Genomic DNA, 26,135 nt, shown 5'->3' with positions numbered 1-26,135 from the left:
ATGGACCGGCATCTGACGGTCGACTCGGCAGCCTTTACACTGTTCAACACACGGAGGAACCGCTCGCTGACTGGGTACGCCCGCTACCTTCACGGTGACCCAATGTTCCTGGATTCTCGGGAGAGTATGGTGATGATGTTTGTATTTGTATTTTTGCATGGTGTACGCTTCAGGATTTTGGGGGGACGGAGGAAAAGAATGGGACAGCACAGGTTAGGTAGTAAGGCTCCACGGTTGGAGGAGAGCGTGACAAGGAGAAGGGAAGAAAAGAATCAGGCCGATTATTGTTATGTTCACCCTCCCGTGTATGATGGACTGGCGCATACTTGTTGGTGTATCATCCTTGCGACCGCAGAGCATGGCAGGGCAGGGCGGCGCAGTCTACTCGTAGCACGTTGAATTGAGTTCTGAAGTATGCCAACAGCAAGAAGCAGCAGTTGAAGCAAGCAATCAAATCACATTGATTGCATCTCCTCCATTGAAGAGTTAACTGGTGTTCCCATCTGCTCCTGTAGCTCGTCTTCAAGTTCCGTGGCGTCCTTTGTATTCAAACAATTGCTTCTGAAATGCCGAGCTCCCTCTCAGCTCTCCCCCGCCCTAGCCCTGGCCCTCGCTTCTCTTCCTCTTCCTTCGCTCCGTTGGAGTCGGAGTTGGCGCCGCGTCGGTTGTCTCGGGTGCATCAGTCGCAGGCGAGTTGGCAATCATGCTCCCTCCTGCTGCAGCACCCGTCGTCGGACGGTTGGCCCCGGTGTTTGCGCCAGCGGCAGCAATCCGGGCCTGCCCGGCCAGTCAACTCCCCCGCAGGTGGTTGACCACCGCCTCCGCCCGCCGCTCAACGGTCTTGTCCGTGGCCCCGGTGATGTAAACGACCTCGATGCGCATGTCGAGGGCGGCGTCGGCCAGCACAATGAGAGGGCGGGTGCTGGGCCTCTTGAACACTCGCAACGTCGCCTTGATCTTGCCGTCCTTTGGGAAGATCTTCTGGCCGAATGTGGTCGGCAGGGCGGCGTCCAGGACGCGGGGAGGATTGGCCGCCGACGGGTACAAGTCGGTCAGGCGGATGACCCGACTGATCTCGGGGTCTTGTTGGCCGGGGAGCACCTGGGCGTACAGCTCAATCGTCAGGTGTGCTCGGGCCGGGTCGTTTCTGAAGGCCAGCAAGTGTCTGAGCACGTTTTCCACGTGGAAGGCCACCGGCGTGCTTCTCAAATAGGCCTCCGCATGAGGGTAGAAGGTTTGAGCCATGTCAGGTCCCCCTGACTGGCTGGTAGATTGCGGTGCCCAGGTTCCTGCGGCGTTGAGGGCAACAGGTGTGGCGGCAGTGGAGGAGGAGGAGGAGGAGGAGGAGGAGATGGTGGTGGGGTTTGTAGTGGGAGCAGTTGGGGCTGTTGGCATATTGCCACGGATTCGCCTGTCTCCTGCCATGTCTGGCTCTTGAGATCGAGGAATTGGAGCAGTCAGTCTCGCTCGTTTGGCGAGAGGAAGACTCTGCATGAAGCGAGGCAACTTTCCCAACCGCTCGATCTGTGCCGTGAACGACTCAGCGATTGCTTGGCCATCCTGCCGTCGCTGCAACGATGAAGGTAAACGATTCGCCATGTTGGGAAGACGTGGGGACGAAAGTAAACGCAACGACGACAAAGCAGGGGTATTGTTGTGGGAGAGGGAGAAGGTAGAGAGGTCGAGAAGCGGAGCGCCAGGCCATGTCCCTGTGTTGAACCCATGGGTACAGCACAGTGAATGTGAAGTGAGGTGAATTTGAGGTCTGGTTGTGAACAGGCGGTCACCTGAAGAACACTCTTGACTGTAAGCCTGCGGGATAGGGCGGTCACCCCAAGCACAAGGCTGAACACATCGTGGATAGCGGATGCTCACCCCTGAGCACCACGTCTAATATATATCTAAAGGCTGATGGTCACCTAAAGAGTAACAAGGGTGAATATAGCCTATATAAGAGAAGATCACCTTGGGGATAAGTTTGAACAAACCTTTGTAGGCAACAGGGAGTCGCCGGCGGAGACGTTGAACGAATGATAATCCATACGAGACCACACTGACGTCTCCCTTTTGCAGTGCCTTATTCCTATAATTGGCATATACGCTGCCATTGTCAATATTTTGTTCTTGCAGCCCTTTGCATGGCGACAGAGATGCCAGTGGCAAGGCTGCGATTCGAGATTCAAGAGGGTTGATGTGAAGTCCGACATAGTCTATCTAATAGTGTTATTTCGTCTAGCGCTGCTACAAATAGACATGTTTGGCACTTGAAGTCGACTAACCCGTCTTAGGGATCTTGGCGGATGTTTTGGTGGATGGATGTGGAAGTTGGAACTTGAAGTGCAAGTGAACCGACTGTGCTTCTAATGTTGCTGGACGGAGTACACAGTATTGTGTACAACCCGAGAGAATGCATAGAACGGAACTGCCCTACTACACCTGATTCGTGTACCTTGCACGCCTTTGATTAATTGGTTCATTGCCAGCGAACTTGCTTGCCATCATCGAAGCGCCATCATCTTCTCCTACCTTGTCATGTCGTACGCGGTTGAGACGAAGAAGCGCAAGTTCGATCGCATTCTCGAGGCTCTGACCGACCGTGCTCCCTCACCGGCTCGAAGTTCGCTCAACTCGCGGCACAATGCATCGTCTACCTCCCTTTCTCAAGATGCGGCTTCGGACTCTTCCAAGCGCCGCCGCATCGCGCCGTCTTCAAGCACTACTCTCCCGACAGCCTCAACCACAGCCCTCGCCGGACACTACCTGCCCTCAAGCCGAACGGCCTTTCTACAACGGCTGGAAACGTTTCGACACGTCACGCAATGGCATGTCCCCTCGACCGACCCGATCAACGCTGCCGCTTGGGCAAAACGCGGATGGATATGCGTGGACACGGATACAGTGTATTGTGGTGCCTGCAAGGAGCGACTCCACATTGATCTGAATGTGGACAACAACATGCTGCAAAGCGAGGACAAGGAGGGCGATGACGACCGGGATGTGACTGGGGCAGATGATAGCTTTGCGGTTGCCACTGATGTATACAACAATGTGGTCCGGCGCTATCAGGATCTCATTGTGACTGCGCACGCGGAAGGCTGCCTTTGGCGCAAACGAGGGTGTGATTCATCTATCCAACGCATCGAGGGGCTGCTAAATACCCATCTGGCCCTCTCAGGCTTGAAGACCCGCTACGACAGTATCATGGCACGTGCAGAAGAAGTCCCAGAGGTGGCTCCCTTGCCCGCTACCGCTGTGACAGAATCTCAAGATTTAGAACAGTTTCGGTTTGGCGACGAAGAGAAACCTAACATCAACGCCCTGCGAATGGCGGTCTGTGGATGGGAGAGGAAAACCGAAGATGTGATTGAATGCCGGCATTGTTTTCGATCTTTGGGGCTGTGGTTATATCGGGGCGACTCACCTGCCATCGAGAACCTGGATAGTGTCGAAGATCATCTGGAATACTGTCCGTGGCGATCCGCCGATGCTCAGGATACAGAGCGTGTGGTCGGGACCAGGGAAGGGCATGAGCCGGGGCTGGAGCTGAAAAAGGAGCGAGTGTCTGGATGGATGTTGGTGTACCAAGCAGTGGTCAAGGACAACGTCAAGAGAAGAAGCTCGACGCCCGCAGCAGCCAAGTCGGGGGCTGATTCGGAGTCCGGGTCGGGCTCGGGGAGAGGTGAGTCAATGTTGCCGGAGCAACGAGAAAAGAAAATGAGGGAACTGTTGCGCAGGATCAAAGAGATCAAAAAGCCATTCAATGTCAAGGCATTACTGAGGCGGAAAGACAAGGGCAAGAGTTGACGGAATGGCATGCCGGGACATCGATCTCCCATGGCATTCGTGTAATAGTACGGAGTATAGCTACTAGTGTGGATCGGTCCTGGATCCGAATTCTTTTGTCCTAGTATCGGACTTGTACTCGGAGCCACAGAACGGGAAGGGTGGTGACCGGACCGAGACTCCCAAGGGAGTTGAGTTTTGCTTTCTAGGCGAGGCCGGGTGTAGCTCGGAAAATGCCCTGATGGCGATCACGTACGTCGTACAGAGGCTAGAGCACTCCGTACACAGGAGGAGCATAGCGTCTTACACGTGGGATCGGGGATGGTGAAAGCAATGAGGCTGAGGCGTATGGATCCCTGCCCGTAGCCTATGTGCTACGGAGTAGTAGTGGGAGCGAAGTCGGTGGGAGTGGTGGGCCGGTGGGACGAGCGAGCAAGGCTGAGGCTGCGTGGGACATGAGTGCAAGAGAGTATCCAGGTAGGAAGCGGAAAGTTATGTGGGACAATGTATGAACTGAAGCCTACTAGTATCTACGGACCCTGATATCAAGAGACATGGACACGGATGAGGCAGACTCGTAGAGTGTACAGTATGCAACATAGTAACTACCTAGTATGCAAGGGAGTATCGAGTACTCTGTAGTAAGTGATACTGTAGGCCCTAAGCCTCTATACTCTGGGTATCCGACCCCTCAGGCTGAGCAATCGGACCCCTAACATAGGAGAGTTTGGCTGGCGAGGTGCCTAAGGGCGCCAGATCTGCCACTGATAGGCGGTTGGGAGCCCCTAAGCCCTGGCAGCCGGGACACCTAAGGCACCTTAGGCACCTTAGGGCTGGAAGCCTTGGTCTAAGCCCAGAGCCTGATAATCATCAATGCCACGCCTAAGGGCTCCCAAGGCCCCTAAGCCCAAGCCGAGGTCCAGTCCGAATGCTCGTAATAATAATGGCAGCACCACAGCACTTCCCACCGAACCCCGCCCCGCAGCACACAGCGACACTCACCGGCCGACAGATCTCCCACGGGCACAAGGCCTTAACATCAAATGTCAAATTGCGAAAGACGCCAATCAGGTCTATCGCCCAACGCCCAAGGTGATTGACTTCCTGTCGGACCGAATGCCGGCGACTATGAGGACTCCGAGCACCAGTTAATGCCCTTGTTTTGTTCCCATACTACGAGACCTTTGGGATTGACCTCACTCCGTCCGAGTCTACCCGCCTTCAGCAATTCCCACCCTGGGGCCCGTACTCCGATAGACGGGGAGAAAGATGGACGACCGTGGGCCCCGCAGAGGTTACCTAGTACTTGGCTGGGGCAGAAAAGGAAAAAAAAAGCAGTATTGGGACTCATAGCATTGCGCCGTGAACGGCGCATGTGACGAACTCCACAAGCATGTTGAGACGTCTCGTACCTACCAGACACCTCATTCCTCATCAAATTAGTAGGTGGCAGCATCGGGCAGAGGCGCGTTACAGGCTGAAGCTACAGGATTACTCCGTACCTGGTAGTCAGTAGTGGTACTTACGCCATCCGACAGAACAACAGTGTCGGGCCATTCTCGCACAGGGCTAATCTGACCCACGGGCTGGCGATGCTGTAATGTGAGGTCGGTATAGATATAGATGAGCAGACACCCTGTCAGATACTGCCGCGCCGCTTGGAACTTGTGTATACAATACTGTCCCTGCGCCCGTTGCTGCTGCTGTAGGTACCTAGTACTCCGTACATTGCTGCTCAGTGCTCAGCCAGCAACTTCCCCGCATCCTGCGCCTTGAACACCACCGATCTTTTCGTCGTCGTCTCCTCCGCCATCCAATCCACGGCTCTCCATTTCCCAGGGCCAAGGTTAAGGGCTCTGTTGGACGCAGCCAATTCCATCCCAGCGCCAGGGCCAGGGCCGTGTCCTTGTTCTGTGTCTGGGTTCCCATCAAATCAGACTCGCTCGCCGACGAACCGGGATCACCTCCACCATCCACCACCCTCAACGGCCTGAGCTGTCTCCTCTCGATACTGCGGAGGTGCGCTTGGACACCGACCAAGTCCATCTTCCGATCGGCCAGTGCCTGCCTGCCTAGTCTTCCAACTCACCGTCATTCTTCTCACGGCTTCCTCTCCCATTTCCTCAAGCCAGTGGTGCTCTCATCCATTGCTCACTGATTGAGTCGGCGCCAATTGTCCAAGAGCGACCCCAGCCTGGTCCTGTGCTGTCCACATCAGCAGCAACTGTACTGTGCTGGTCCCGGTCCCGGTCCCGGTCCCAACACGCAGACGCAGACGTCAGCTTCTGGACAACAGCCTCCGTCCCACCTGTCGCTGCATAGGCGTATTGATATTGGCTGTGAGCCTTGTCTGGTGCGTGGTGAATCTACCTACTCGGTATTGTGTTCTTGCAATCGGCCATCCTTCGACACAGTCACATGTCGAGCATTTCCCCGCATCTCGACCACCGCTTCTGGCCGATATGTAGAGAGCCATGCTAACGGTGATTGCGCAGCCTAGATACAATTCCTCTTACCTCTCATCTCGGCCCTTTCTGTCTTACCGTCTCCCTCTTCCCATCTGGCTACAATGTCTGGCAGCACCGCCAACCGCATCAAGGAGAGCGCTCGCTCTGCAGCCACCAAGGTGGAAGAGGCTGCTCAGGAAGCTGTCCATAACCCCGTCCAGGCCAAGAACGACATCCTCCATTTACCCATCACCCAAGCCGCCCTTCCTTTCGTCAATGGAGGGCTGGCAGGCATGTTTGCAACCGCCTGCATCCAGCCCATAGACATGGTCAAAGTGCGCCTGCAACTGGCAGGTGAAGGGATAAAAGCAGGTCCCAGGCCATCGGCCTTGGGCATCACTAGGGATATCATCGCCCAGGGAAAGGTGCTCGACCTGTATACCGGTCTCTCAGCGGGGCTGTTGAGACAGGCCGTCTACACCACCGCGAGGTTGGGCTTCTTCGACACTTTCCAGACCACCTTGCAGGCGAGGGCCGAAAAGAATGGCACCAAAATCGGGTTTGCAGAGCGAGGGGCTGCCGGTCTGGCCGCGGGCGGGTTGGCCGCCGTGGTGGGAAACCCGGCAGACCTGGCTCTCATTCGCATGCAGTCAGATGGCCTCAAACCAAAGGAAGCCAGGGCCAACTATCGTTCAGTCTTTGACGCTCTCACCCGGATCGCCAAAAACGAGGGCATCGCCGCGCTGTGGGCGGGCGCCTACCCCACCGTCATTCGTGCCATGGCCCTCAACTTTGGCCAACTCACCTTCTTTGCCGAATCCAAGGCCCAATTGAAAACTCATGCGCCAAACCTGTCGGAGAGCGCCAATCGCTTCGGCGCCTCTGCAATTGCCGGGTTTTTTGCCTCTTTCTTTAGCCTGCCTTTCGACTTCATCAAGACTCGATTGCAGAAGCAACACAAAGGTCCGGATGGAAAATTGCCGTACAGTGGATTTCTGGACTGTGCCAGAAAAGTCGTCCGTGATGAGGGCCCGCTAAGATTCTATCGTGGGTTTGGCACCTATTATGTCAGAATTGCACCGCATGCGTGAGTCTCAACCCGTAATTTGTCCGGATCGGATCGCCCAAGCTGACGGAAAATAGAATGATCACTCTCATCGTGGCCGATTATTTGAAGTTGATTACGTCTTGAATGTTGGGTGTGGATTGCCATATCTTCAGAGAGAAAGCTGCCTGGGCACCACGAGAGAATGGGCCGAGAACAGGACCTTGAGGTACCTCGCCCGAAAGTGACTCGGCACGAAACGAGGGAGTAGCGAATAAGCCAGTGCGTTGTAAATCGTCGCAAGAGGAGGGAGATGGGTCAAAGATACCATCACGGTCACTGACTGTGTGGCATGTCCACCCACATTCAATCTCCAGGGGGGCAAGCGCCAGTAGATGGCTGGCGGGTGGCATTTATACGTATCTATACCACAAGGTAGAGTCTTATTGTCACATAGGGCGTAGTCGCACCAAAATAGCACCTGGATAGCTTCTGCAGCGCATGATACATGACAGTATACCTGTCTGAAGGTAGATGTGGAAAAGGACGAAAACAAGAAAAGAGAGCCACAGTTCCCGTCAAATGCCCATATCTTTCCCTCGGTTAAGCGCAGGCCGAGCGGCCACCCGGCGTTTCTGTTGTTCCGATGAACAGCCACGTTCCAGGAAGGTTTGGCGAGGCCAGCCTGGTTTTGACTGCGGACCAGAATTATGTAGCACTGGAGGAATTGCCAAAATCACAAATCACACCGACTCCAGCGCGACGACGAGTATGGTTGTAGCACAGAGCCAGCATGAGCGCCTCTATCTTTCTGCAACTCGTCTTGACCGGCACGCAAACTCACTACGAAAGCCGAGGCCTGATCGATGACAAGAGGCTGGAACACCTGTTGATCGCCGGGAAGCAGATTCTATACAAGTCACACCAGGAAAGCGATGTGCGGTGCTACTTGGGCTTCAACCCTCGAACCTGGGAGGGCCTGACAAGCGTGCTGGCCGTGGCCATCCCGGCGTTGGAGCAACAATCCTTTTCCTGGAAGAACCCTCCTGCCTCGAGCTTTAACGGGAGTAGTTCTGACCTCATTGCGGCGCACTACCAGTCCCTCGTCAAGGACATTGAACGGTTGAACGATCTGTGCACGATCGCACGGAATCTCCTCGCGACGACCAAAAAAGCCCAGAACCTTGCGGCGCAAAAGGGCTTCGATCAGCAGGTCCTCAAATTAATCGACGTCTGCGTGCGGGTGACAGCCCGGGGCTTTGATGGCGAGGCCAATCCGCGGAACGAGGAGAAATGGCAAAAGGTGGTGCATCTTTACAAACGGCTGTTGATCACCTGTCTGCAGTTCTTGCACAATTTCATCATGCACAACGAACAGCGGAAGCTGGTCCTGTGGCTCGATCTTTTCGGACAATCACAGGCCCAGGAGAACAACGAGCCCGGGGTTCAGGAACCCTCGGTCAGCCAGGAAGATATAGATCACGCTGCCAGGGGAGATAGAATCAAAATGGCCGTGGAGAATCTGCCAGCAAAGGACGGGTCCACGTCAGACGGTGGACCAGGATATAACATCAACGACGTGCACGCTCTGTTCGACATTATGAGCATGAAGAAGGAAACCGACGAGTACACTAAAGCGGCAGCCAAAGTGTTGATGGATAAGATCCGATATGACATGGAACAGTTGTCGGGGATGAACGCCACTCAACTGGACGACGATCCAGTCGCTCTCCTCAAAGTCGGGGGTGACTTACGAGCCCAACTGCCCAGCGAGGAAAGCCTACCTTCTTTGCCCCAGCCGGACGGAGACACTGAACAAACCTCGGGGAACAGAGTCAAGGCCGACGCCCAGGCTCGCCCAAGCTATTGGAGTCATCTGGGCTCCTACGGCGAGCTGGGCGAGTCGAGTCGGGACTTGACCGAGGAAGACAAGACCATGCCCAGAACCGCCGAATCCGCGGCTGCAACGTTACAGGAGGCCAAAGACGAGTTGATGGCACGCTTACATGAATCCACCTCGGGCCACGTTCTAAATGAAAATGGCAATCAGGCCTACGACGAGCATGGAAATCCCCAGGGGGAGCTCGATAACGATATGCTCGAGATTGATGAAGATAGCATAGAAGAGGAAGAGGACGAGGATGAATATTATCGGGCAACCGGAGATCAAGAAAGGGGTCTGCTTACCGACGTCCCTCTTGTCCTTGGACCAACCGAAATTGAAGCTCTCCCCATGATCATCCAGGCCGGCATTGTGGATAATTTCGGGTCGAGGACAGGTACGAGGAGTGAGCGGAAAGGGGCCAAGAACATGCAAGCTGTTCGCTGTCACATTCTCCTGGCGCAAGAAGCGGGCCGCAATGTCCTGCGAGAGTTGCTCATTTTCATTGCCGCGTGGGACCTACCGGATGATGAGTTCTATTTCAAGATGATGGTTCAAATCATGGAAGCCATTCTCAAGAACGGCCTCATGTCTCACGCATACTCGGACTTTGGCCAACCGAAAGATATCATCTCTCCGGCTCAAGCCGTCGTCATCAAGATCCTGACACACATCTTCCGTGCGAAATACAGTCCGGCATCTGTGGTGCAAAAGTCGAACACAAAGACTCCGCCCAAACCTCGAGCACCGGCGCCATTAAGCAGGGTTGACGTTCTGACGGTCCGCTACATCTTCATCGTGTTCCGTGGTAACATCATCCCCGAGACCTGTGCACTGATCTACTTGCAAGGACAGATCCGAGCTGGTCTGGCTCTGGCCGAGGATTTCCCTCTCAACCTGTGGGATATGGAACGTGTCTATGAGGGCGTGTATCAGTTCCTCGAGTTCTTCGCCGTCTTAACCGAGAACAACGAATGGAAGGAACTGCTGGTCAAGTGGGAGATTGTCTACGACCTCGTCACTTTGCTGAAAGAACTCGATGCCAGCATCGCCAAGGTCCCACTCACCAAGACGATGCCCCCTGCCCGGCCAAACCCTGCTGCCAACGGTTCGGCCGTGGACAAGACCGACTCGGCTACCCAGACCACTCCATCTGTCACGGTGGAACGGCCTTATGACGCTTCAACCATCGACCCGGTGACCCAGCAGCCACAGAATCCGCCATCGGCCGACCTGGAAGTGGCGCCACCAGCAAGCAATTCTCCCCCTCCACCGGCCGTGACGGAAGAACCGGCAGATTTCGAATGGCGCAATCTGAAGAAGTTGATCGTGTTGGTCCTGTCCAGCCTGGTGTGGAAATCTCGAACCGTGCAGGACCAAATCAGACAGTATGGCGGAGTTGAGACGATCTTGAGTTGCACACAATACGATGGTAAGTTCACTCGGCCAACCATAACCTGAATACATGTACAGACATACAACATATACTGATACTGACTCGGTCTCTAGCCTGCAATCCTTACATCAAGGAACACGCAGTCATGTGTCTTAAATTCTTGCTCGAAGACAACCGCGAAAACCAAGCTCTGGTTTCCAATCTCGAAGCGCGAGAAGTCCGAGCTGAGCCGGGGCTCCAGGAGAAGTTTGACGAGATGGGAGTCGGTCTGGAATTGGGCGAAGACGGTGCGCCCAAACTCACTAACAGTCGAGATGAACGTGGACGCTACAAGAAAAGCTCTTGGTTGGCGAATCTCGCGGCAGTCAAGAAGGAACAGGAGATGTTGAGAATGCAGGCCAAACAGCAGGGAGGGTTCATCGGCGACGAAACGGACCCCGACGACGACTTGTATCGGGGTGACGGCGGGTCTGCGGAGCGGCGGAGGTCGAACAAGGGCAAAGAACGGGAAATTGTGGTAGACGATGACTATGAGGCTGAGAACGAGCATGAGGACGCGGACGGAGACGAAGACGAAGACGAAATCGAGTTCATGTAAGTGGCAGCGGCGAAGAAGCATAAATGTGCTGGACAAAAGGGGCATGAGGGCACATAGGATACAAAGGGATTGGAGTATAGTATCAGTACGGAGTATACAGTATATAGTATATGCTGGGCTGTCGAAGACTCGATGACTCGATGACTCGAAGCTCCAGGCTTGGGTGAATGCCCTCTACTCCGTATATCAGATAGGAGGGCTCGGGCTTAGGGGGCTAAGGCTAATTATGTAATCTACCACAGGTCGATCCGATGGTGGATGGGATCAGCCAGGCTTAGGGCGACTGTTGCATACTAGTAGGTCTGGGGTAATCCTTGTTGGCGCCTTTGAAAGGTTGTGAACTATGGCCTAGTGTATAACGAGTAAGGTAATTATAGTAGCGGTTTCGTCTCAGGAGGTCACCTAAGTCATTCAATCCCTAACACCTCCTGGACACGGGCGGCCGCCTGGGCATTGTATAAGGTATACCTTTATGCGATATAATGTGCCTTTCGGATATAATGTCCGACTTTAGTGCGTACCCATACTACGGCCTAGTAACGTACATCTGTACTCTGTACGGAGTACAAACCTGGAAGTTAGGTCTACTTCGACGTAGGTACCCATCACGAGGACCTTGTAACCTTGTACCCCGAATAGGTACTCTGGCTGCTTCCTCAACAGACAAAATGCTGGGTCGCTGTTGCCTGTAATCAGTAGGTAGGGACTAAATGAGTCATCCGCAACCTTCAGCTCTGCTCTTATACTTTTCTTTCTTTCTTCCCTTTCGTATTTCTCTCTCGTGCAGCGACTGTTCATAGCACCCTCCCGAATTCCAACACCAACACTATGCCTCGAGTCAAGGATGTCTCCGAGGAAAGCACCTCTACTCGTTCCATGCCAAGGTCCCTCCTATTAGACGAGTTGCTCGAGCAGTCTACCAGACAAATCCTCAGGCAAACACTCTCCGTTGGAACGCTCCTCTCGACGACATCTAGCTTTGCAGAACGCATGAATGCTGCGAGGGTCGAAGATACTGATCCCTACCACCTACGAGACATCGGACGAGGTAGCTGCGGCAGCGTGTTCGAGATACCAGGAACGGCGTACGCTATAAAAAAAGGGGCAAACACCAGAGCCATTTGGAATGACTTCAACTTGACAAATCTCGCTCACAACAGCTATCTCACCTCGCTCGGCCTATTTGAGTACACCTTTCGCGGACGTCTTGTGCCACGTGTATCTATGACAAGATACTTCAACGGACCAGACAGTGATGAGTTCTGGGCTGCAAACATGAAACGTTTCCCTGAAGAAGACCGGACGAGGGCTGCGACCTTTCACCTTGACCACATCCTAGCAGTACCTGAAGTTACTCGGAGGGCCTTGATTCGACAATTCTTCCAGGGAGACAAGCAGACTCAACACGATGCACTCGCCAACCCCGAAAACCAAGACTGCCTGGTTCGGGTTTACTTTGGCAAAAACAATCCAAAAACTCAGCCATACGATCGTACTGATACACTTCGAAATTTCCCTCTATACCTCGATGAAGCAAAAATGATTGGGCTTGAGATCGATGCATATGCAGAAGAGATGGCTATAGGGCTCGCACTTCTACACTGGAAAGCGGGCATCCACGCACAAGACACCGAATTTGTTATTGGCAGCTCAAAAACGATGACATTTGGCGTACCCAAATCACGGATCTGTCCCGCCACCAGTATCGACAACAGATGACTTCACTAAACGAGAGACACAGTTATGGATGCTGGATTTTGACAAATGCTCCAAGGTTGACCTCGAATCGAAGGACCCGGCAACAGAGGTAGTTAAGAAGTATCTCATTGCCGTCACGGGGAACGACCCCTATTTCCCGCATCCAGGCTTGGATGCCAATCTCTGGCGCACATTTCGCAAAGCGTATCTCAAAGCCAGCGACATCATCATCAAGACAACACAGTTGAAGCGTCAACTGGGAAGACTTCCTGCGATGCTGATGGATGAGTGGGAGCAATGGGCAGACAGGGATGTGCAGGCCGAGGAGGAGTTTGATCCCTTTGGCAGAGACTCCCAGGATGAGGATGAAGAAGGAGAAGGAGAAGAGACCGAAAGGGAAGATGATGGCACGGATGAAGACGAGAGTTCCGAGGAGGAAGATGAAGGCGAGTACAGCTCAAAAGACAGTTAGGAAGAAGAGTAGCTAGTTCTATTCTCAACATTCCTAAATTATGAATCTTTTCATTAAAACAGGATCATATCCTAGTCCCTATTGTTCTACATGTATTTGTTGCCGTACCCTTGTCGATTAGAGCAGAGCCAGCGCAGCAAAAGACTCAGGGAGCAATGTCATGTTAAGAGAGTATCATACATGTAATAATGCAAAGACAAGCCTTAGGCAACGACTGGAGGGGTTGTTTGTATTAATGATAATGCTGTATCCAAGGATAACCAGCACTACTAAGAATTAAGAATGGGAGATTGATCCGAACCATAGTTCGCAGGCGGCTTGTCGACTGGTCTGGTCGGGTCTGGAAGGCTGGAGCAGTATGGTCCAGTCCAGTCCAGTCCAGTGCAGTCAGGCCAAGTTAGGTCAACTCAAGTCAAATCAATTGTTCTGGAAGACACCATACAAGGCGCGGAACTTCTGCTGCAGGCCACCACACACCATGTGGCGCGCGTCGCAGAGATCGTCGGCCGAGGGAGTCTTGCCTTTTTTGCCGTTGTTGTTCTGAATGCCGAGGGATCCTACGCCAGGAGCAGGAGCTGGAGCAGGAGCAGGTTCTGGTTCTGGTTCGGCATGTGCCTCAGGCATGGCGGCTCGACGACTAGCCGCCTTTTTCGGTCGCGTCTTCTGCACGACTGGGCCGTGGCCGAACCCGTAGCCCTGGGCGAATTTCTTCAAGGCGTCGCCGGCCCCGTGTGCACCAGCGTTCGGGGGCATGTCAGGCCCGGCGGTTGGGTTCGGGTGGATAGGGTAGAATGGATCTGGGTTTGCGTCAGCGTTGGCCACCGGCTCAGCCGAGGCGTCTCTTTTCAAGTGGTGCGGTCGGGCCCCAGCTCCTTCATGGGGAATTGCGTAGGCTGCTTCTTCGGGGACGCGGTCGTCGCGGTATAGCTGGCCGCTTCGGGGGTTGACGATGGCATTGAATGAGCCACTGCCACCGGCACTGGCACCGTCGTCCTCGACTGGTTGGTAAGGAGCGGCGGCGGCGAGCGAGGCTGTCAGGGTGAGAAGCGGCAAGAGGGCGATGATCTTCATTCTTTCAGATTCAGATGACGAGTAACCTTGGGTGACGGGGTAAGTGGTATGAGTGTAGATGTGACGGTGGGGCCGAGTCTTGACGCGAGTGTGTATATAAATATATATGTGTGTGTGTGTGTGTGTGTGTACGTTGAACTGTCAGTAGTAGACACTTTCACGTGGTAGTATTCTCTTCTTGTTTTGGAGGTGATGTTGTTCTGTCTTGCATGGTAGAATCGACCAACTCCACAACCGGGGGACCGTATGTATACCAGGACGGCTATTCAGACCCATTTCGGGCGAGGTCTTTGTTCGCGGTTCGCGGTCCGTAGGTATGATTGGAGCAGAACTCGGTGTATGTTGCTTTGCTTTGTCTGGAGATGGAGCTCATTGGGGCCGAGTGGCTCTTTATTCTCAGTCGGACAAGAGACAGGAGGTAGATATGAAAAGTACTTACTCTATAACCTGTCTGTATCTGTGCTGGGATGAGGTACGTAGATATACAGGTTACTCTGTACTCAGTACTCTCTTCCCTGTATATGTCTATGCTGGGATGAGGTACGTAGATATACAGGTTACTCAGTACTCAGTACTCTCTTCCCTGTATATGTCTATGCTGGGATGGTGTCTCAGGTTAAGGATATTCTGCTCATCACACAGCCGTGTCTGGTCCCCGTATAGTTCTTAGTACAGTCTCCGTATGGTACTTAGTACAGTTTCAATCGGGCATCAATGGCACCCGTCAGTGCACCGAGACGCTGAGTACTAAGTAAGGTACTGAGTATAGTATAGGACTAAGAACATTCTGAGCGAAGCAGCTCCCGGTCGTCACCCACCGTTCAAAGACAGCACGCCGTTGCAGTCGAGGTCGAGGTCGGCCTAGTCTGGCGGCGGGCGATACTGATCCTGCGAGGGAGATGGAGGCTAACATGTTACCCGTTCTCTCGATGTCAGAGTCTTGTCAAAGGACGACAAGAACATCATTGTATTAAAGCAATGGCCTTCGGGCATCAGGCATCAGGTATCAGGCATCAGGCATCGAGCATAGGGTGAAGACTTCACTGGCTGTGCTGGGTTAAACGATTGTCCATTGTTACAGAGTAGATGACAGGATAAAAATAGCACAAGCTTCGCCCAACACGGCATGTTTGTACTAAGCAAGTTAGCCGGGAAGTGTACTAAAATTAAGCTTGACGCCAGGGCCTCTTCCATTGGACCAGCCCCGTTAGCTTTATTAGTGCAATCAGGTGACCGCGCCATACCGCTTCGGGCCTCGCTGTCGCCCAAATCTCACTTCTTTTCTTCCACGACACAGCCCTCAGCACTAATTCTGGCACGATTCGCCCGCCATGCTTCTTCCATGCAAGCGCTGACCGGACTGGACTGGCAACATGACCGCACTACTGTACTCCGTACTCTGTTCTCTATACTCCGTACTCCCTCTGTACGCGCGGCGATCATCCTCCTCCACCCAAGTCGTACGTGGTATGGGATGCGTGGTACAGCGGCCAGCGGCCAGCGTACAGCCTTCTCTGCTGGCCCTCCGCTAGACTGCATTCATGTCGTTTGCTTTACCGCTGCCGCTGCCGTGACCCGACCAGACCCGACCAGGCTATGCAGTTCTATTATCGTTGTTGTTGTCTTGTCGTCGCTCCATCCTTCTGCCCCTCTCTGGCTCATGGCTATGTCTACACATATAGCAGCAGTCATATCTAAATACCCACGCTTGCCAATTCCGCAAGGTGAGCATACACACTACGGAGCACAACCACCCCGGTATACTAACCATAGTATGCAAGCCATGTCAGCAATGCAATCTGATCCTTCACAGCCCCCAGGAGCCTTAGGAGCCCCAAATCTTAGCTTACCGGACAAGCTCACACAAGCACTACTGGTGGCCCCAGGGTACGGTAAGATGCATATATCAATGCTCCTGCAACCTCCTTTCCATGACTTGGCTCCCTTCCATACAACAGCAACAACAACAACAATACGAATTTCCTTTTGTTACATTCGTCTGTCTTTTCCCATAAAAATTACAAAATATATTACTTGGTTTCCATTCTGTCAGAACACACTCTCTTTCCACCTATTTAGAAAGACTACACTATTTCAACATGCATTTCCAAACCATCGCTCCAGTCCTCGGGTCTTTGGCCCTCGCCTCGCTCGTTGCCGCGGTTCCAGTTCAAAAGCGCGGGTTCATCGCATATGGTGATCGTGGCGATCACATCAAAGCCTGGCAAGACTCATCGTCCTCTTCCGTCGCACCTTGGGGCTCCCAAGGTACAGCCTCCGGTGGCCCTGGTGGCGGATACCCTGCACCGACCGCCTCGGGCTCTGCTCCCCAACAGACTGGCGGCTCTGCTCCACCTACGTCCAACTCGGGCGATGACCCGTTCAAGTTCCCTCTCTCCAATGGCTTTCCCGTCATCCAGGCGGGTTCGCCACAGCTTAATGCCATCGAAGATCAAGCGCATGGTCTCCTTCCCAACGGCCCTCCTCCGCCAACCCCTCCCGCCGATGACGATCTCACGTCTCTGCGTCTGATTGCCTTCAACGAGTTGTGGGAGGTGGCTTTCTTCACCGAACTGCTGGCCAACATCACGAACAACGTGGCGGGGTATCAATTCCAGGACGGCGCTCAGAAGCAAGCCTTGGTCAATGCCATCACAGCAATTCAAGCCCAGGAGGAACTGCACACCCTCAATGCCAACAACGCCCTCGCGCACTTCAACGCCGGCCCCATCCAGCCGTGCGAGTATATTGCGGGAGTGGACAATCTGCAAGACGCCATCAGTCTGGCCTCGACCTTTACCGACGTCGTGCTCGGCACGCTGGGCGACGTGCAGACCCACTTTGGCCAGAACGGCGACGCCGGGCTGATCCGCGGGGTGGCAGCCGTCATCGGACAAGAAGGCGAGCAGAATGGCTTCTACCGCAGCCTGCTCGGCGAGCTCCCCAGCCAGGCTCCGTTCTTGACCGCATCGGCGCGCGAATTCGCCTTCTCCAAACTCAACCAGCAGTTCGTGGTGCCCGGCTCATGCCCCAACAGCAACACCATCGCCCTGCCCGTCTTCGGCGTCCTGAACTTGTTGACCTCGGACGTCAAGGCGCAAGACCAGTCTCTGCAGTTCTCCTTCTCCGCGTCCGGCCAGTACAGCAAGTACAGCTCGACCCAGGGCCTGAGCCTGGTCTTGATCAACCAGCAGAACGTGCCCGTCGTCGAGCCCATCACCCAGGCCCAGGTCGCCAAGGACGGCACCGTCAACTTCTCCGCCAACTTCCCCTTCAACGAGTTCAAGATGCACGGCCTGACCATTGCCGTGGTTGCCCAGGGTTCGTCTTTTGCCACCGTGGCCGACGTTGCCAAGGCTACTGTGTTTGGTCCTGCCTTGATTGAGGTCGACTAGATGAGTGTGATGGGATGATTTCGGGGTGACAATGCTATCCTCGAAATCGACTATCTATAGCATGGATGAGTGCGTTGATCTGGCGCCACAAGAGGACACAAGTCCAAGTCCAAGCAGACATGACTTGGAGGAGACCAAAGATCATCTCATCCGTGCAAGTGACGAGTCGGACGAAGACGAGGACAAGGACGAGGGGCGCAATCTGACGCTTGGATATTTTAGAACCCCATACGGAGTACTTAGTACTTATGATAATCGTTCCATACGGAGCATAGAACCTTAGCTAATGAAATCATTAGTTATTGCATTGGAATTCATTCATTCACTTGCTCACACTGAAAGCCTGCTGCAATTAATTTATTTGCTTCCACCGAAGGCCTGCTGCCTAATGCAAGGCTGGGAATGCCTAGGTTTGACAAGATTTGATGTGATAGATCTAAAGCTACCTAGCTGTGCATGCCTATGATGTGATCGATTTAAAGCTTGCTAGTTGTGCATGCCCCTACATTGGTGTCACTGCAGTTGCCACGGCCACCGTCCGTCGGTTGTGGCCATCTGCTGCTCCAGCATGCGTCGGCCATGTTCCACCAGCTCTCTCGAGTCGTCCGGCTGCAGCGGGCGCAGCGAGGTCTTTCCAAGAGCAGTTTCAAGAACCGATATCACCGACAGGACCCTGTACGAGGCACGCGTGGTCAGGCTGAGGCCCACAATAACACTGAGGGGTGGCTGGGATGCAATAGAACGCTCAGGGATGGATGGATGGATGCAATGTCATATCATATTTACCTCTTGCCCATCACGGTGATGGTGTCAATGTGCTTTTCTTCCCACCACAACACTCTCAGCAGCGTGTATCCGGCCGACAAGCCGGCGGTCAGCGCGGTCCACACCTCAAGGCTGAATTGAGATCCGAGATTGTCCATCATGTGCACGACCAGCGGTCTGGCTAGATGGAACCGTGCCAACCAATAAACCAGCCTCAGCCGCGTGGCGAGGGCCGAGCCGGCACTGGCATCCCTGACGGGGTCGCACGACCAGCCCAGGGACAGGGGCAGGTTGTGCTCCCAGATGACCAGTTGGTTCTTGAGCTCCAGCACAATGGGCGACGTGGCCAGCATGGCGGCTCGAGTCTCCTGAGGGAACTTGGCCTCACATGACGCGGACATGGACATAATGCGCGCCAGGATGGCCTTGAGCGATGTCTCGGCGAGGAAGAACATGTAGATAATGCGGGCGTGCTTCTGCAGGTGGCTCAACGAGGACTCGTCACACCCAATGGGAAGAGGCAGGTGGTTCTCCAGCTCGCCCAGGTGGCTCCGAGGAAGAATCTCGAGTTCGCTTGTGACGTCTCTGCCCCGAATCAGCCTTGCTCTTGTCCCTTTCGCCAGCTGCACCATGAGATGCTCGCCCGGACGGGGCTCAACCTACCGATCCAAGTTGAAGCAGATCCAGTACATGCGAAGAATGGTGTTCTTCTCGTCGGGCGGCCTCGACATCTTCCGTGCCTCGTCCCTGCATCGCCAATGTCAGTGGTGACCCTGCATCACCGAAGGACTTCCTACTGTTTGATCATGGCATACAGCGTGTTGCAGCCGTCGTGGAGCCAGTGCCAGCAGTCGAGAAGCTGGTGCCTCTTCAGGAGGAAGAGCGCGCACAGAACCTGACTTTGGGCGAACTCCAATGTCAATTGAAGCGGCAAGACGCTCAAAAGCTGCACTGCCTTGACGAAGATGGCCAAATCTTCTACCGTGATGTGGGGTGTAGCGTACGCCTTTGCCAGCGACATGACGAGAAGGGTCATGCACGAGGGGAGGTCATCGGTGAACCCATTGGCCGCCACTGTCGAAGTGATCTCGCACAAGACCACGTCGCAAATGATGGGGAAGAGCGGGCACACGAGGTCCAGAAATTGGTCGACGAGGGCATGAATTGCAGCCGGGTCAATATCACCTTCACCCACATGTCCTGACTCGGGCTCGACACTTGATCGACCCCGGTGGTCAGCCACGCCATATGAAAACGTCTCGATGCCGACAAGTCCATTGTCAGGGGGAACAATGCTGTGGTGATCTTCGGCAGAGGCGGCCTCAAGTGTGAACGGGGTCGAGAGCGGCTCCTGAGGCAACACGCCCAACGAGGTGGCTGTGGTTGAGCTGGACAGGGCCGAGTAGAAAGAGGGATCAGGATCGTGAGGACTGCCAGTGGTAGAGACTGGACACGTCCTTTGACTCGCGAGAGAGTCAACTCGGTTTTCGAGGGCCGCGATGCGCTCCAGCAAGAGGGACGCAGTCGGGGTTGAGCTGGGAGAGTCCGTCAGCGTCGGTGTCACGGTGGCACACGATGGGGTGAAAGGGTTGGCCTACGCTGGCCTGACAGTGGTGGACTGAGAATAGACGCATCGGATGCCATGCTTCTGGCAGAAGGCACACACCGGCCGGCCTTCGTTGCATTTGACCTTCTTGATGCGGCACGTCTCACAGGCCTACAGAGGATCCTCGGGGTCAGAGGTCAGAGGTCAGAGGTCAGGGCGTGGAGGTCGCAGTGGGTGGTGGTGGCCATAGCCATGCCCAGGAGCTCTCACCGTAGAAGCGCGGTCACGCCTAGGTCGACGCCTAAGGCTGCGGCTCATCGCCTGGGGGAGGCCGCCTGAGCCTAGGGCTGGGGTGCGATCGTGCGTCTCGAGGGGTTTGGGGGCGCGGGGGATCAGTTCTGGCCGCACCCGCTGCCAGGAGGACGTGTCGCGCGGTGGCATCGCGTCCACTGTTTCCGGACAACGTGTGTAACTGTATTGTACATGACCTGCTGGTCTCGAAAGACCAAAACACCTTCATCCGACCTCCAGGCATCGGCTGCCTCTTCTGGTTTATCGCTGGCAGTCCAGTCCAGTCCACGGCTGGATGGCGACAGAAGCAGGGCCAAAGGTGTGCGAGACGAGTGGAACTCTTGTTCAACCACAGTCGACCTCAATCCACCACCAGCGTCTCCACCGCCCGACGGCTCTCAGTCGGCTGGTATACTGTACCCAGTATACACAGGCTACAGTAGATTCACACCCTGCCTGTCGCCAATAGAGTCACGTCCCGAAATCCCCGAACCTCGCATGGGCTTGTCGTCGAGATTCGCCTATTGGCTACACACGGAAGCTGTCCCGCCAGCCATCGAGGGCGACGCGATAGTGGTGCAGAAGGTGTCATGTTGCGATATCATACAACCGCCTGCCTGGGGTCATTCCACCCCGGGCGGGTGCACAAGAGAATAGCTATAAGTTGCAATCTCGAGGAGAGGAACGGCAGACCCCAAACCCTAGAACTTGTTTTCCACGTCGACTGCACCGCGTAACCATGGCGGTACCAAGCGAGCGAGCAGACCGTTCACTGCATGTCGCCATCATTGGAGCAGGCCCGGCTGGACTGGCGGCCGCCATCGAGTTCGCGAAGCTGCCCTATGTGCACTGGCGGCTGTACGAGCAAGCCACGGCCATCCGCGAGGTGGGCGCTGGGATCAGCGTGCAACGCAACACCTGGCGTATCCTCGACGTGCTCGGCGCCTCCAAGAACTTTGCCCCCGGCAGCTTCTACCGTGCGGCTGACGGGCACTCTGTGCAGCATCGGTGCGAGCAACTTGATGGCGAAGGGCGAGGTTCCCCTGCTGACGAGGCTATTTGTACACAGCAACGGTAGAACAACCGAGCTCTTGGACTCTCATGGTCAGCAAGACACGCCGTCAAACCACCTACATGCCCGCACGAGGCGCTCGGTCTTACAGAAAGCTATCTTGAAGGAGGTCGACTTGAGCCACGTTAGGCTTCAGTCCCGTCTGGTCAGGGTCGAGCAAAGACCCGGGGGCAGGCTGCGACTCGAATTCGAAGATGGCTTTGAAGACGAGGTCGACCTGCTGGTGGGAGCAGATGGGGTTCGCTCGGTCAGTGACATCGTCCCGTCCCATCACCCTCGCGGCGGGGATATGGTGCTGACACTGTCAAGGTCGCCCGAGCCTTCGCATTCCCGCAGCACCGCATCAGCTACACTGCCAGGAAGGTCTACCGCTCTCTCGTGACCTACGACGAGATGGCCACCATTCCCAATGTCCCCGACGCAGTGACGTTCTGGCATGGCCCGACTTCCTGGCTGTACACGTGTCCCCTGGGGGACAATACGTACGAGATCACGGCTATGGTCACCGAGCACGACGAAAGAGAAAGCCAAGTGAGTTGGGGCCAGGAAGCTTCCTTCGACCAGGTCACGCCGCACTTTCAGGTTCGTGCCCCTATTGAGCTCTCCCTCCTCGTTACTGATGTTGGCTAGGACTTTGCGCAGATTGTGAAGGACATCATCGTCCTGCCGAAGACTGTCCAGCAGTACGCTCTGTTCGCAGGACCACAGTTGTCCACGGTCGTCGCGCGCGATTCGATTGCACTGGTGGGCGACGCTTCACATCGTAGGTCCTTGACTTCCCCCGGTTCATCACTCCGTCATCTGGCTAATTTCACTCTCGTGTAGCTCTATCTGGTGCTTTCGGTACGTATCTGCTCAATCCACACGATGGCGAGGTCTTCCTAGAGACAATTGACATCTGACAACTACCCTGTGGTGTAGGTGCCGGAGCCGGCTTCGCCCTGGAAGACGTCTTTGTGCTTGCCCGGTCGGTTGCTTGGGCTCATGATCGTGGGTTGGCGCCGGGGGACGGCTTGCGACTGTTTGACCAGATCCGATCGCCTCACTACCGTCGACTGGTAAGTCTGGCGGGACTCTTTATACCGCACCACGATGGCATATACTGATGAAACCGGGGCAGTATGGTGTCCTCGACAAGTTCGCCGAAACCGGTGCGTATCTGAATAGCCTGAGTCCCACGCCATCATTCGACACCGCCGTCCGCATCCTGGTTGAGAATAATTGGGGAAATGACCACAACTGGCTGTACCATTACGACGTACGTATCTATCCCGCACTCCTGCACACGGCCTTTCCGTCCGGCTCATGTCATGGTGTTCAGGTCCAGAAAGCGTGGAAAGACGCGGTCGAAGCGGAAGACCAGCGTCTTCAGTCTAGTGCACGGGCGAGGCTTTAGACTAGAGTGGCTCACACGGAATAGACACGGGATACATGAAACATGAGCGATAGATTACAATTGTGCCATAATCACAATCCAAGGCGGTTTGGCGACAGCGTCTAGCCCCGGATGCCACCTCATCGGAGTCTAAGAATGCCATTTGTATGCGACCCACCGTCAGCAAATCCTGGTTCAGGATCGCGTGCTTCGAGACCCTCTCAGTTCTCGATTGCCGGCAGACCATACCGGTTCTGTTACCAACGACATCTCCCCTGTCTGCATCCTTCCGGACCCCGGACTGGCTTCCGGCAGCAGTCTATTGGACGGCACATGCTGGCGACGGTGGTCTCAATCGAGGTTGGACGAACACACCGGCTCGAATGAAGCCATTCATTCTCCTGGGTTGAGCCAATCCAGCCTGTCCGACGAGTCACCATAATGGCCGTATCTCTGCTCTTTATAAACAGCCACTGCCCAAGACACTGTACGGTGGTGCTGCAACCCCAGGCGACTGTCGACCTCTGTGTGTAATCGCCATGGCGTTTCTTTCGAAGAATACTCGCTTCCACCCCTGGTATGTCATGTCTCTCTCACCTGTCCTATGTCAATCGTAATTTGTCTGACCAGGGATCAATCCATCAAATAGGTACAGTGTCCTGGCGGTGGCATGGACGGCATTCTGCCACCCAGGCATGTTTTCGGCTCTCAATGTATGGAGGACGCTCACTTGCTTGCACAAAGCTCCCTTGCTGACCAAACCATCCAGGGACTTGGTGTACGTGCTGCCCCCCTGCCGTACGTTTGCCTCAACCCGGAGCAACACTCATAGCGTTTCTCTCGTCCAGGCTTCTGGTGAAGAGACACCCGCACTTTCAAACACAGTCAACGCTGTCACCTTCGGCGCCCTCACTGTCGGCGGCTTCTTCACTGGCATCATTTGTAACTACATTGGTGTTCGATGGACTCTTGTGATCGGCACCATCGGCTATGCTCCATATGCTGGTCAGTCAGACTCAGGCCCAGTCCGTGTCCGGTCACAAGCCAGAGGCGACATCTCCTTTGTTCACTTCTAACTAGGTCAATAGCCGCCTTGTATACCAACGCAGCGTTCGGGAACAAGTGAGTTATTTCCATTGAGTCGCAGCCTTGCCCTGCTGATCCTGATTCCGCCAGGTGGTTCCCGATCCTGGGCGGTCTTCTCTGTGGCATCAGTGGCGTTCACCTGTGGACAGCCTCAGGGGCCATCAACCTCGTTTGTAAGTCCGGCTGCCACGTTTGCCACGTATACTACCCACATCTTTGGTAACCTGCTCACCAGTGTCTTCCAGTTCCCGACGTCACCCAACGTGGACGAGCGGTGGCGACCAAATTTCTCTTTCAGAATTTCGGAGGCTTCATCGGCGGCATTATTTCCTTTGGGATCAACGCCTCTGGGTCGACGAGAGGCCGTGTTTCTGACGGTAAGCACCTACCCTGCTTCGTATTGGGCGGACTGGCACAGATTAACTCGATGACTCCCAGCCACCTACTTCGCCTTCACCAGTATCATGTGCCTCGGCCTGCCTGTGGCTCTGACCGTCCCTCGTGCCACCCAGATAGTTCGGAAAGACGGCTCGCACGTGGCTGCCCATCAATTCCAATCCCTGCGCGAGGAATTTGCCGGCCTGAAACGCACCTTGACAAGCACAAACTTCCTGTTACTGCTCCCATTTTTTATTTACTGTGTGAGTCCGACTCGCAACGCCCGTGATCAACAGCCAACTGCCTAGACCTCCTGAGCGAACAGAGCGCTAACTCCTCGGGTACAGCAATGGGATCTTGCCTATATGTGGACCTGGAATGCCGCCTACCACAGTGTCCGGGCCCGTGGCCTTCTCTCTGCCTTCTTCTACCTCAGTACGTCTCCGATTCAGGTCAAAAGAGGGCGTCTCATGGTCTATTTTTCTGTTCTCTGACCAAGCACTGCAGTTGGCCCAACCATCATCGGTCCGATTCAGGGATATCTCCTGGACAAGACTACGTGGTCCCGACGGTCGCGGGCCAGAATCGGCACCACCCTTTTCGCAGTGATCTCCCTACTTACCTGTAAGAGGATTGTGTTTTGACCAAGTGTTCTGTCCATATCAGCATAATCCAATGCTGACACTGCGGCCTTTGTAAGGGATCTATGGCCTCGTGGTTCAGTACCAGTACGACAAACGGGACCCTAGCGAAGTCATCGACATTGTGGACCCCGTCTTCGCCAAGTCGTTTCTTCTTTTCGTGCTGTATGGGCTCTTGGAAAATTCGACCATGGTTGTCATGTATTGGACAATGGGTTGGGTTCCCCTCTTTTCCTAGGACAATTGCTTCGTCTTCTTCAATAGCATCAGCTGATAATTGTTTTGGAACAGGATCCCTCGGTCTACCTCCCGGTGAGATTGCCTCGTTGGTCGGTCTCGCCACGGGGATTGGTTCAGCCGGTTCGACGGCGGCATTCATCCTGGGAGCGAAGAACGTCGCGCTCATTTGGCAGCTGTGGGCCAACGTCATTACCTTTCTTGTTGGCATCCCGGGCTTGTTGTACGTCAGCTGGTTCCGCATTGCCGAAGATTCGGAATTGGACGCGGCCACGTCCAAGCGAATCGAGAGCGAGCATTCGTATGACGACAAGAGCCTAGGTCTGGAACCGGCATTCGACAGCAAATTAACCCCTGGCGAGGGCGCCGCTGTCATCGTTGCCGACCTGGTGAGGTCGTCGAAGGACCTGGCGCAAGCGAGAACTACTGGAATTTGACTTGGATTGGAATCCCGCGCCGGTGCCGACGCCTGCGCCTGACAAGCCTGGAGCGGTGTAATTGTTGTCTCATGCCGGTAATTGGCCAAAGAATCGGAATTCAAGGCAACGCCGCTCCCCTGGGCCGTGGTCGTCTGAGCGGGTAGGGAGCAAAGTGGCTGAATGGCCATCTGGTAACATCATCCCGGGGAGTGTCACGGTTTACCCAAACTGTTACGGCTGTCGTGGTGTAACAGTTTGGGTAAACCGTGACAGGGAGTATAAGATGACTAGAAGGGTATGGTTATACGGGTAACAGAAGAGATATACGGAGAACAAGAAGAGACATGGTTATATAGATAATAGACGGGACGGATCCTAAGAGAACTAGAAGAGATCCTGGATCCAAATAAGAGATAATGGAAAGGTGGGAAAGGGAAAGAGAAATGAGACAGAGACATGTCGCCAGAGACAAATACAGATACGGGTATACAAACTAAAACCAAACCCTTTGACATGGCGGCACGGAAGGATCAAATAG

General features: G+C 54.7%; 11 protein-coding genes across 11 annotated transcripts; 8 read left to right on the top strand and 3 right to left on the bottom strand.

The window, feature by feature from the left end:
• Positions 1-789: 789 nt before the first annotated feature.
• A1O3_01728 (uncharacterized protein) lies at positions 790-1,245 on the bottom strand (the record flags this gene model as incomplete). Its single annotated transcript, XM_007731871.1, has 1 exon — positions 790-1,245. One exon carries the CDS (start codon positions 1,243-1,245, stop codon positions 790-792), a length of 456 nt encoding a protein of 151 aa, XP_007730061.1.
• A 1,287-nt stretch (positions 1,246-2,532) lies between these two features.
• Positions 2,533-3,804, top strand: A1O3_01727 (uncharacterized protein; the record flags this gene model as incomplete). The annotated part of the gene is made up of 1 exon (XM_007731870.1): positions 2,533-3,804. The coding sequence occupies one exon, from the start codon at positions 2,533-2,535 to the stop codon at positions 3,802-3,804; it is 1,272 nt and encodes a 423-aa protein (XP_007730060.1).
• A 2,548-nt stretch (positions 3,805-6,352) lies between these two features.
• A1O3_01726 (uncharacterized protein) lies at positions 6,353-7,422 on the top strand (the record flags this gene model as incomplete). Its single annotated transcript, XM_007731869.1, has 2 exons — positions 6,353-7,317; positions 7,374-7,422. 2 exons carry the CDS (start codon positions 6,353-6,355, stop codon positions 7,420-7,422), a joined length of 1,014 nt encoding a protein of 337 aa, XP_007730059.1.
• Positions 7,423-8,068: 646 nt separating this feature from the next.
• Positions 8,069-11,151, top strand: A1O3_01725 (uncharacterized protein; the record flags this gene model as incomplete). The annotated part of the gene is made up of 2 exons (XM_007731868.1): positions 8,069-10,589; positions 10,667-11,151. 2 exons carry the CDS (start codon positions 8,069-8,071, stop codon positions 11,149-11,151), a joined length of 3,006 nt encoding a protein of 1,001 aa, XP_007730058.1.
• An 828-nt stretch (positions 11,152-11,979) lies between these two features.
• On the top strand, positions 11,980-12,870 carry A1O3_01724 (uncharacterized protein; the record flags this gene model as incomplete). The annotated part of the gene is made up of 1 exon (XM_007731867.1): positions 11,980-12,870. The coding sequence occupies one exon, from the start codon at positions 11,980-11,982 to the stop codon at positions 12,868-12,870; it is 891 nt and encodes a 296-aa protein (XP_007730057.1).
• A 28-nt stretch (positions 12,871-12,898) lies between these two features.
• On the top strand, positions 12,899-13,321 carry A1O3_01723 (uncharacterized protein; the record flags this gene model as incomplete). The annotated part of the gene is made up of 1 exon (XM_007731866.1): positions 12,899-13,321. One exon carries the CDS (start codon positions 12,899-12,901, stop codon positions 13,319-13,321), a length of 423 nt encoding a protein of 140 aa, XP_007730056.1.
• Positions 13,322-13,738: 417 nt separating this feature from the next.
• A1O3_01722 (uncharacterized protein) lies at positions 13,739-14,392 on the bottom strand (the record flags this gene model as incomplete). Its single annotated transcript, XM_007731865.1, has 1 exon — positions 13,739-14,392. One exon carries the CDS (start codon positions 14,390-14,392, stop codon positions 13,739-13,741), a length of 654 nt encoding a protein of 217 aa, XP_007730055.1.
• A 2,099-nt stretch (positions 14,393-16,491) lies between these two features.
• Positions 16,492-17,787, top strand: A1O3_01721 (uncharacterized protein; the record flags this gene model as incomplete). The annotated part of the gene is made up of 1 exon (XM_007731864.1): positions 16,492-17,787. One exon carries the CDS (start codon positions 16,492-16,494, stop codon positions 17,785-17,787), a length of 1,296 nt encoding a protein of 431 aa, XP_007730054.1.
• Positions 17,788-18,569: 782 nt separating this feature from the next.
• A1O3_01720 (uncharacterized protein) lies at positions 18,570-20,539 on the bottom strand (the record flags this gene model as incomplete). The annotated part of the gene is made up of 5 exons (XM_007731863.1): positions 18,570-19,137; positions 19,216-19,299; positions 19,350-20,087; positions 20,151-20,269; positions 20,369-20,539. The coding sequence occupies 5 exons, from the start codon at positions 20,537-20,539 to the stop codon at positions 18,570-18,572; spliced, it is 1,680 nt and encodes a 559-aa protein (XP_007730053.1).
• A 589-nt stretch (positions 20,540-21,128) lies between these two features.
• On the top strand, positions 21,129-22,857 carry A1O3_01719 (uncharacterized protein; the record flags this gene model as incomplete). Its single annotated transcript, XM_007731862.1, has 8 exons — positions 21,129-21,397; positions 21,459-21,708; positions 21,771-22,043; positions 22,092-22,224; positions 22,287-22,304; positions 22,383-22,519; positions 22,582-22,719; positions 22,783-22,857. 8 exons carry the CDS (start codon positions 21,129-21,131, stop codon positions 22,855-22,857), a joined length of 1,293 nt encoding a protein of 430 aa, XP_007730052.1.
• Positions 22,858-23,375: 518 nt separating this feature from the next.
• Positions 23,376-25,615, top strand: A1O3_01718 (uncharacterized protein; the record flags this gene model as incomplete). The annotated part of the gene is made up of 12 exons (XM_007731861.1): positions 23,376-23,413; positions 23,492-23,549; positions 23,606-23,614; positions 23,685-23,841; positions 23,925-23,958; positions 24,013-24,095; positions 24,168-24,299; positions 24,361-24,563; positions 24,648-24,735; positions 24,808-24,924; positions 25,001-25,156; positions 25,233-25,615. 12 exons carry the CDS (start codon positions 23,376-23,378, stop codon positions 25,613-25,615), a joined length of 1,458 nt encoding a protein of 485 aa, XP_007730051.1.
• Positions 25,616-26,135: the final 520 nt, after the last annotated feature.

The sequence above is a fragment of the Capronia epimyces genome (genome assembly GCF_000585565.1).
Source record: "Capronia epimyces CBS 606.96 chromosome Unknown aczIQ-supercont1.1, whole genome shotgun sequence".
In the NCBI taxonomy this organism is placed as follows: Eukaryota; Fungi; Ascomycota; class Eurotiomycetes; order Chaetothyriales; family Herpotrichiellaceae; genus Capronia; species Capronia epimyces.
Note: the sequence above shows the minus strand (reverse complement) of the source record. Positions and strands in the feature narration are given on the sequence as shown.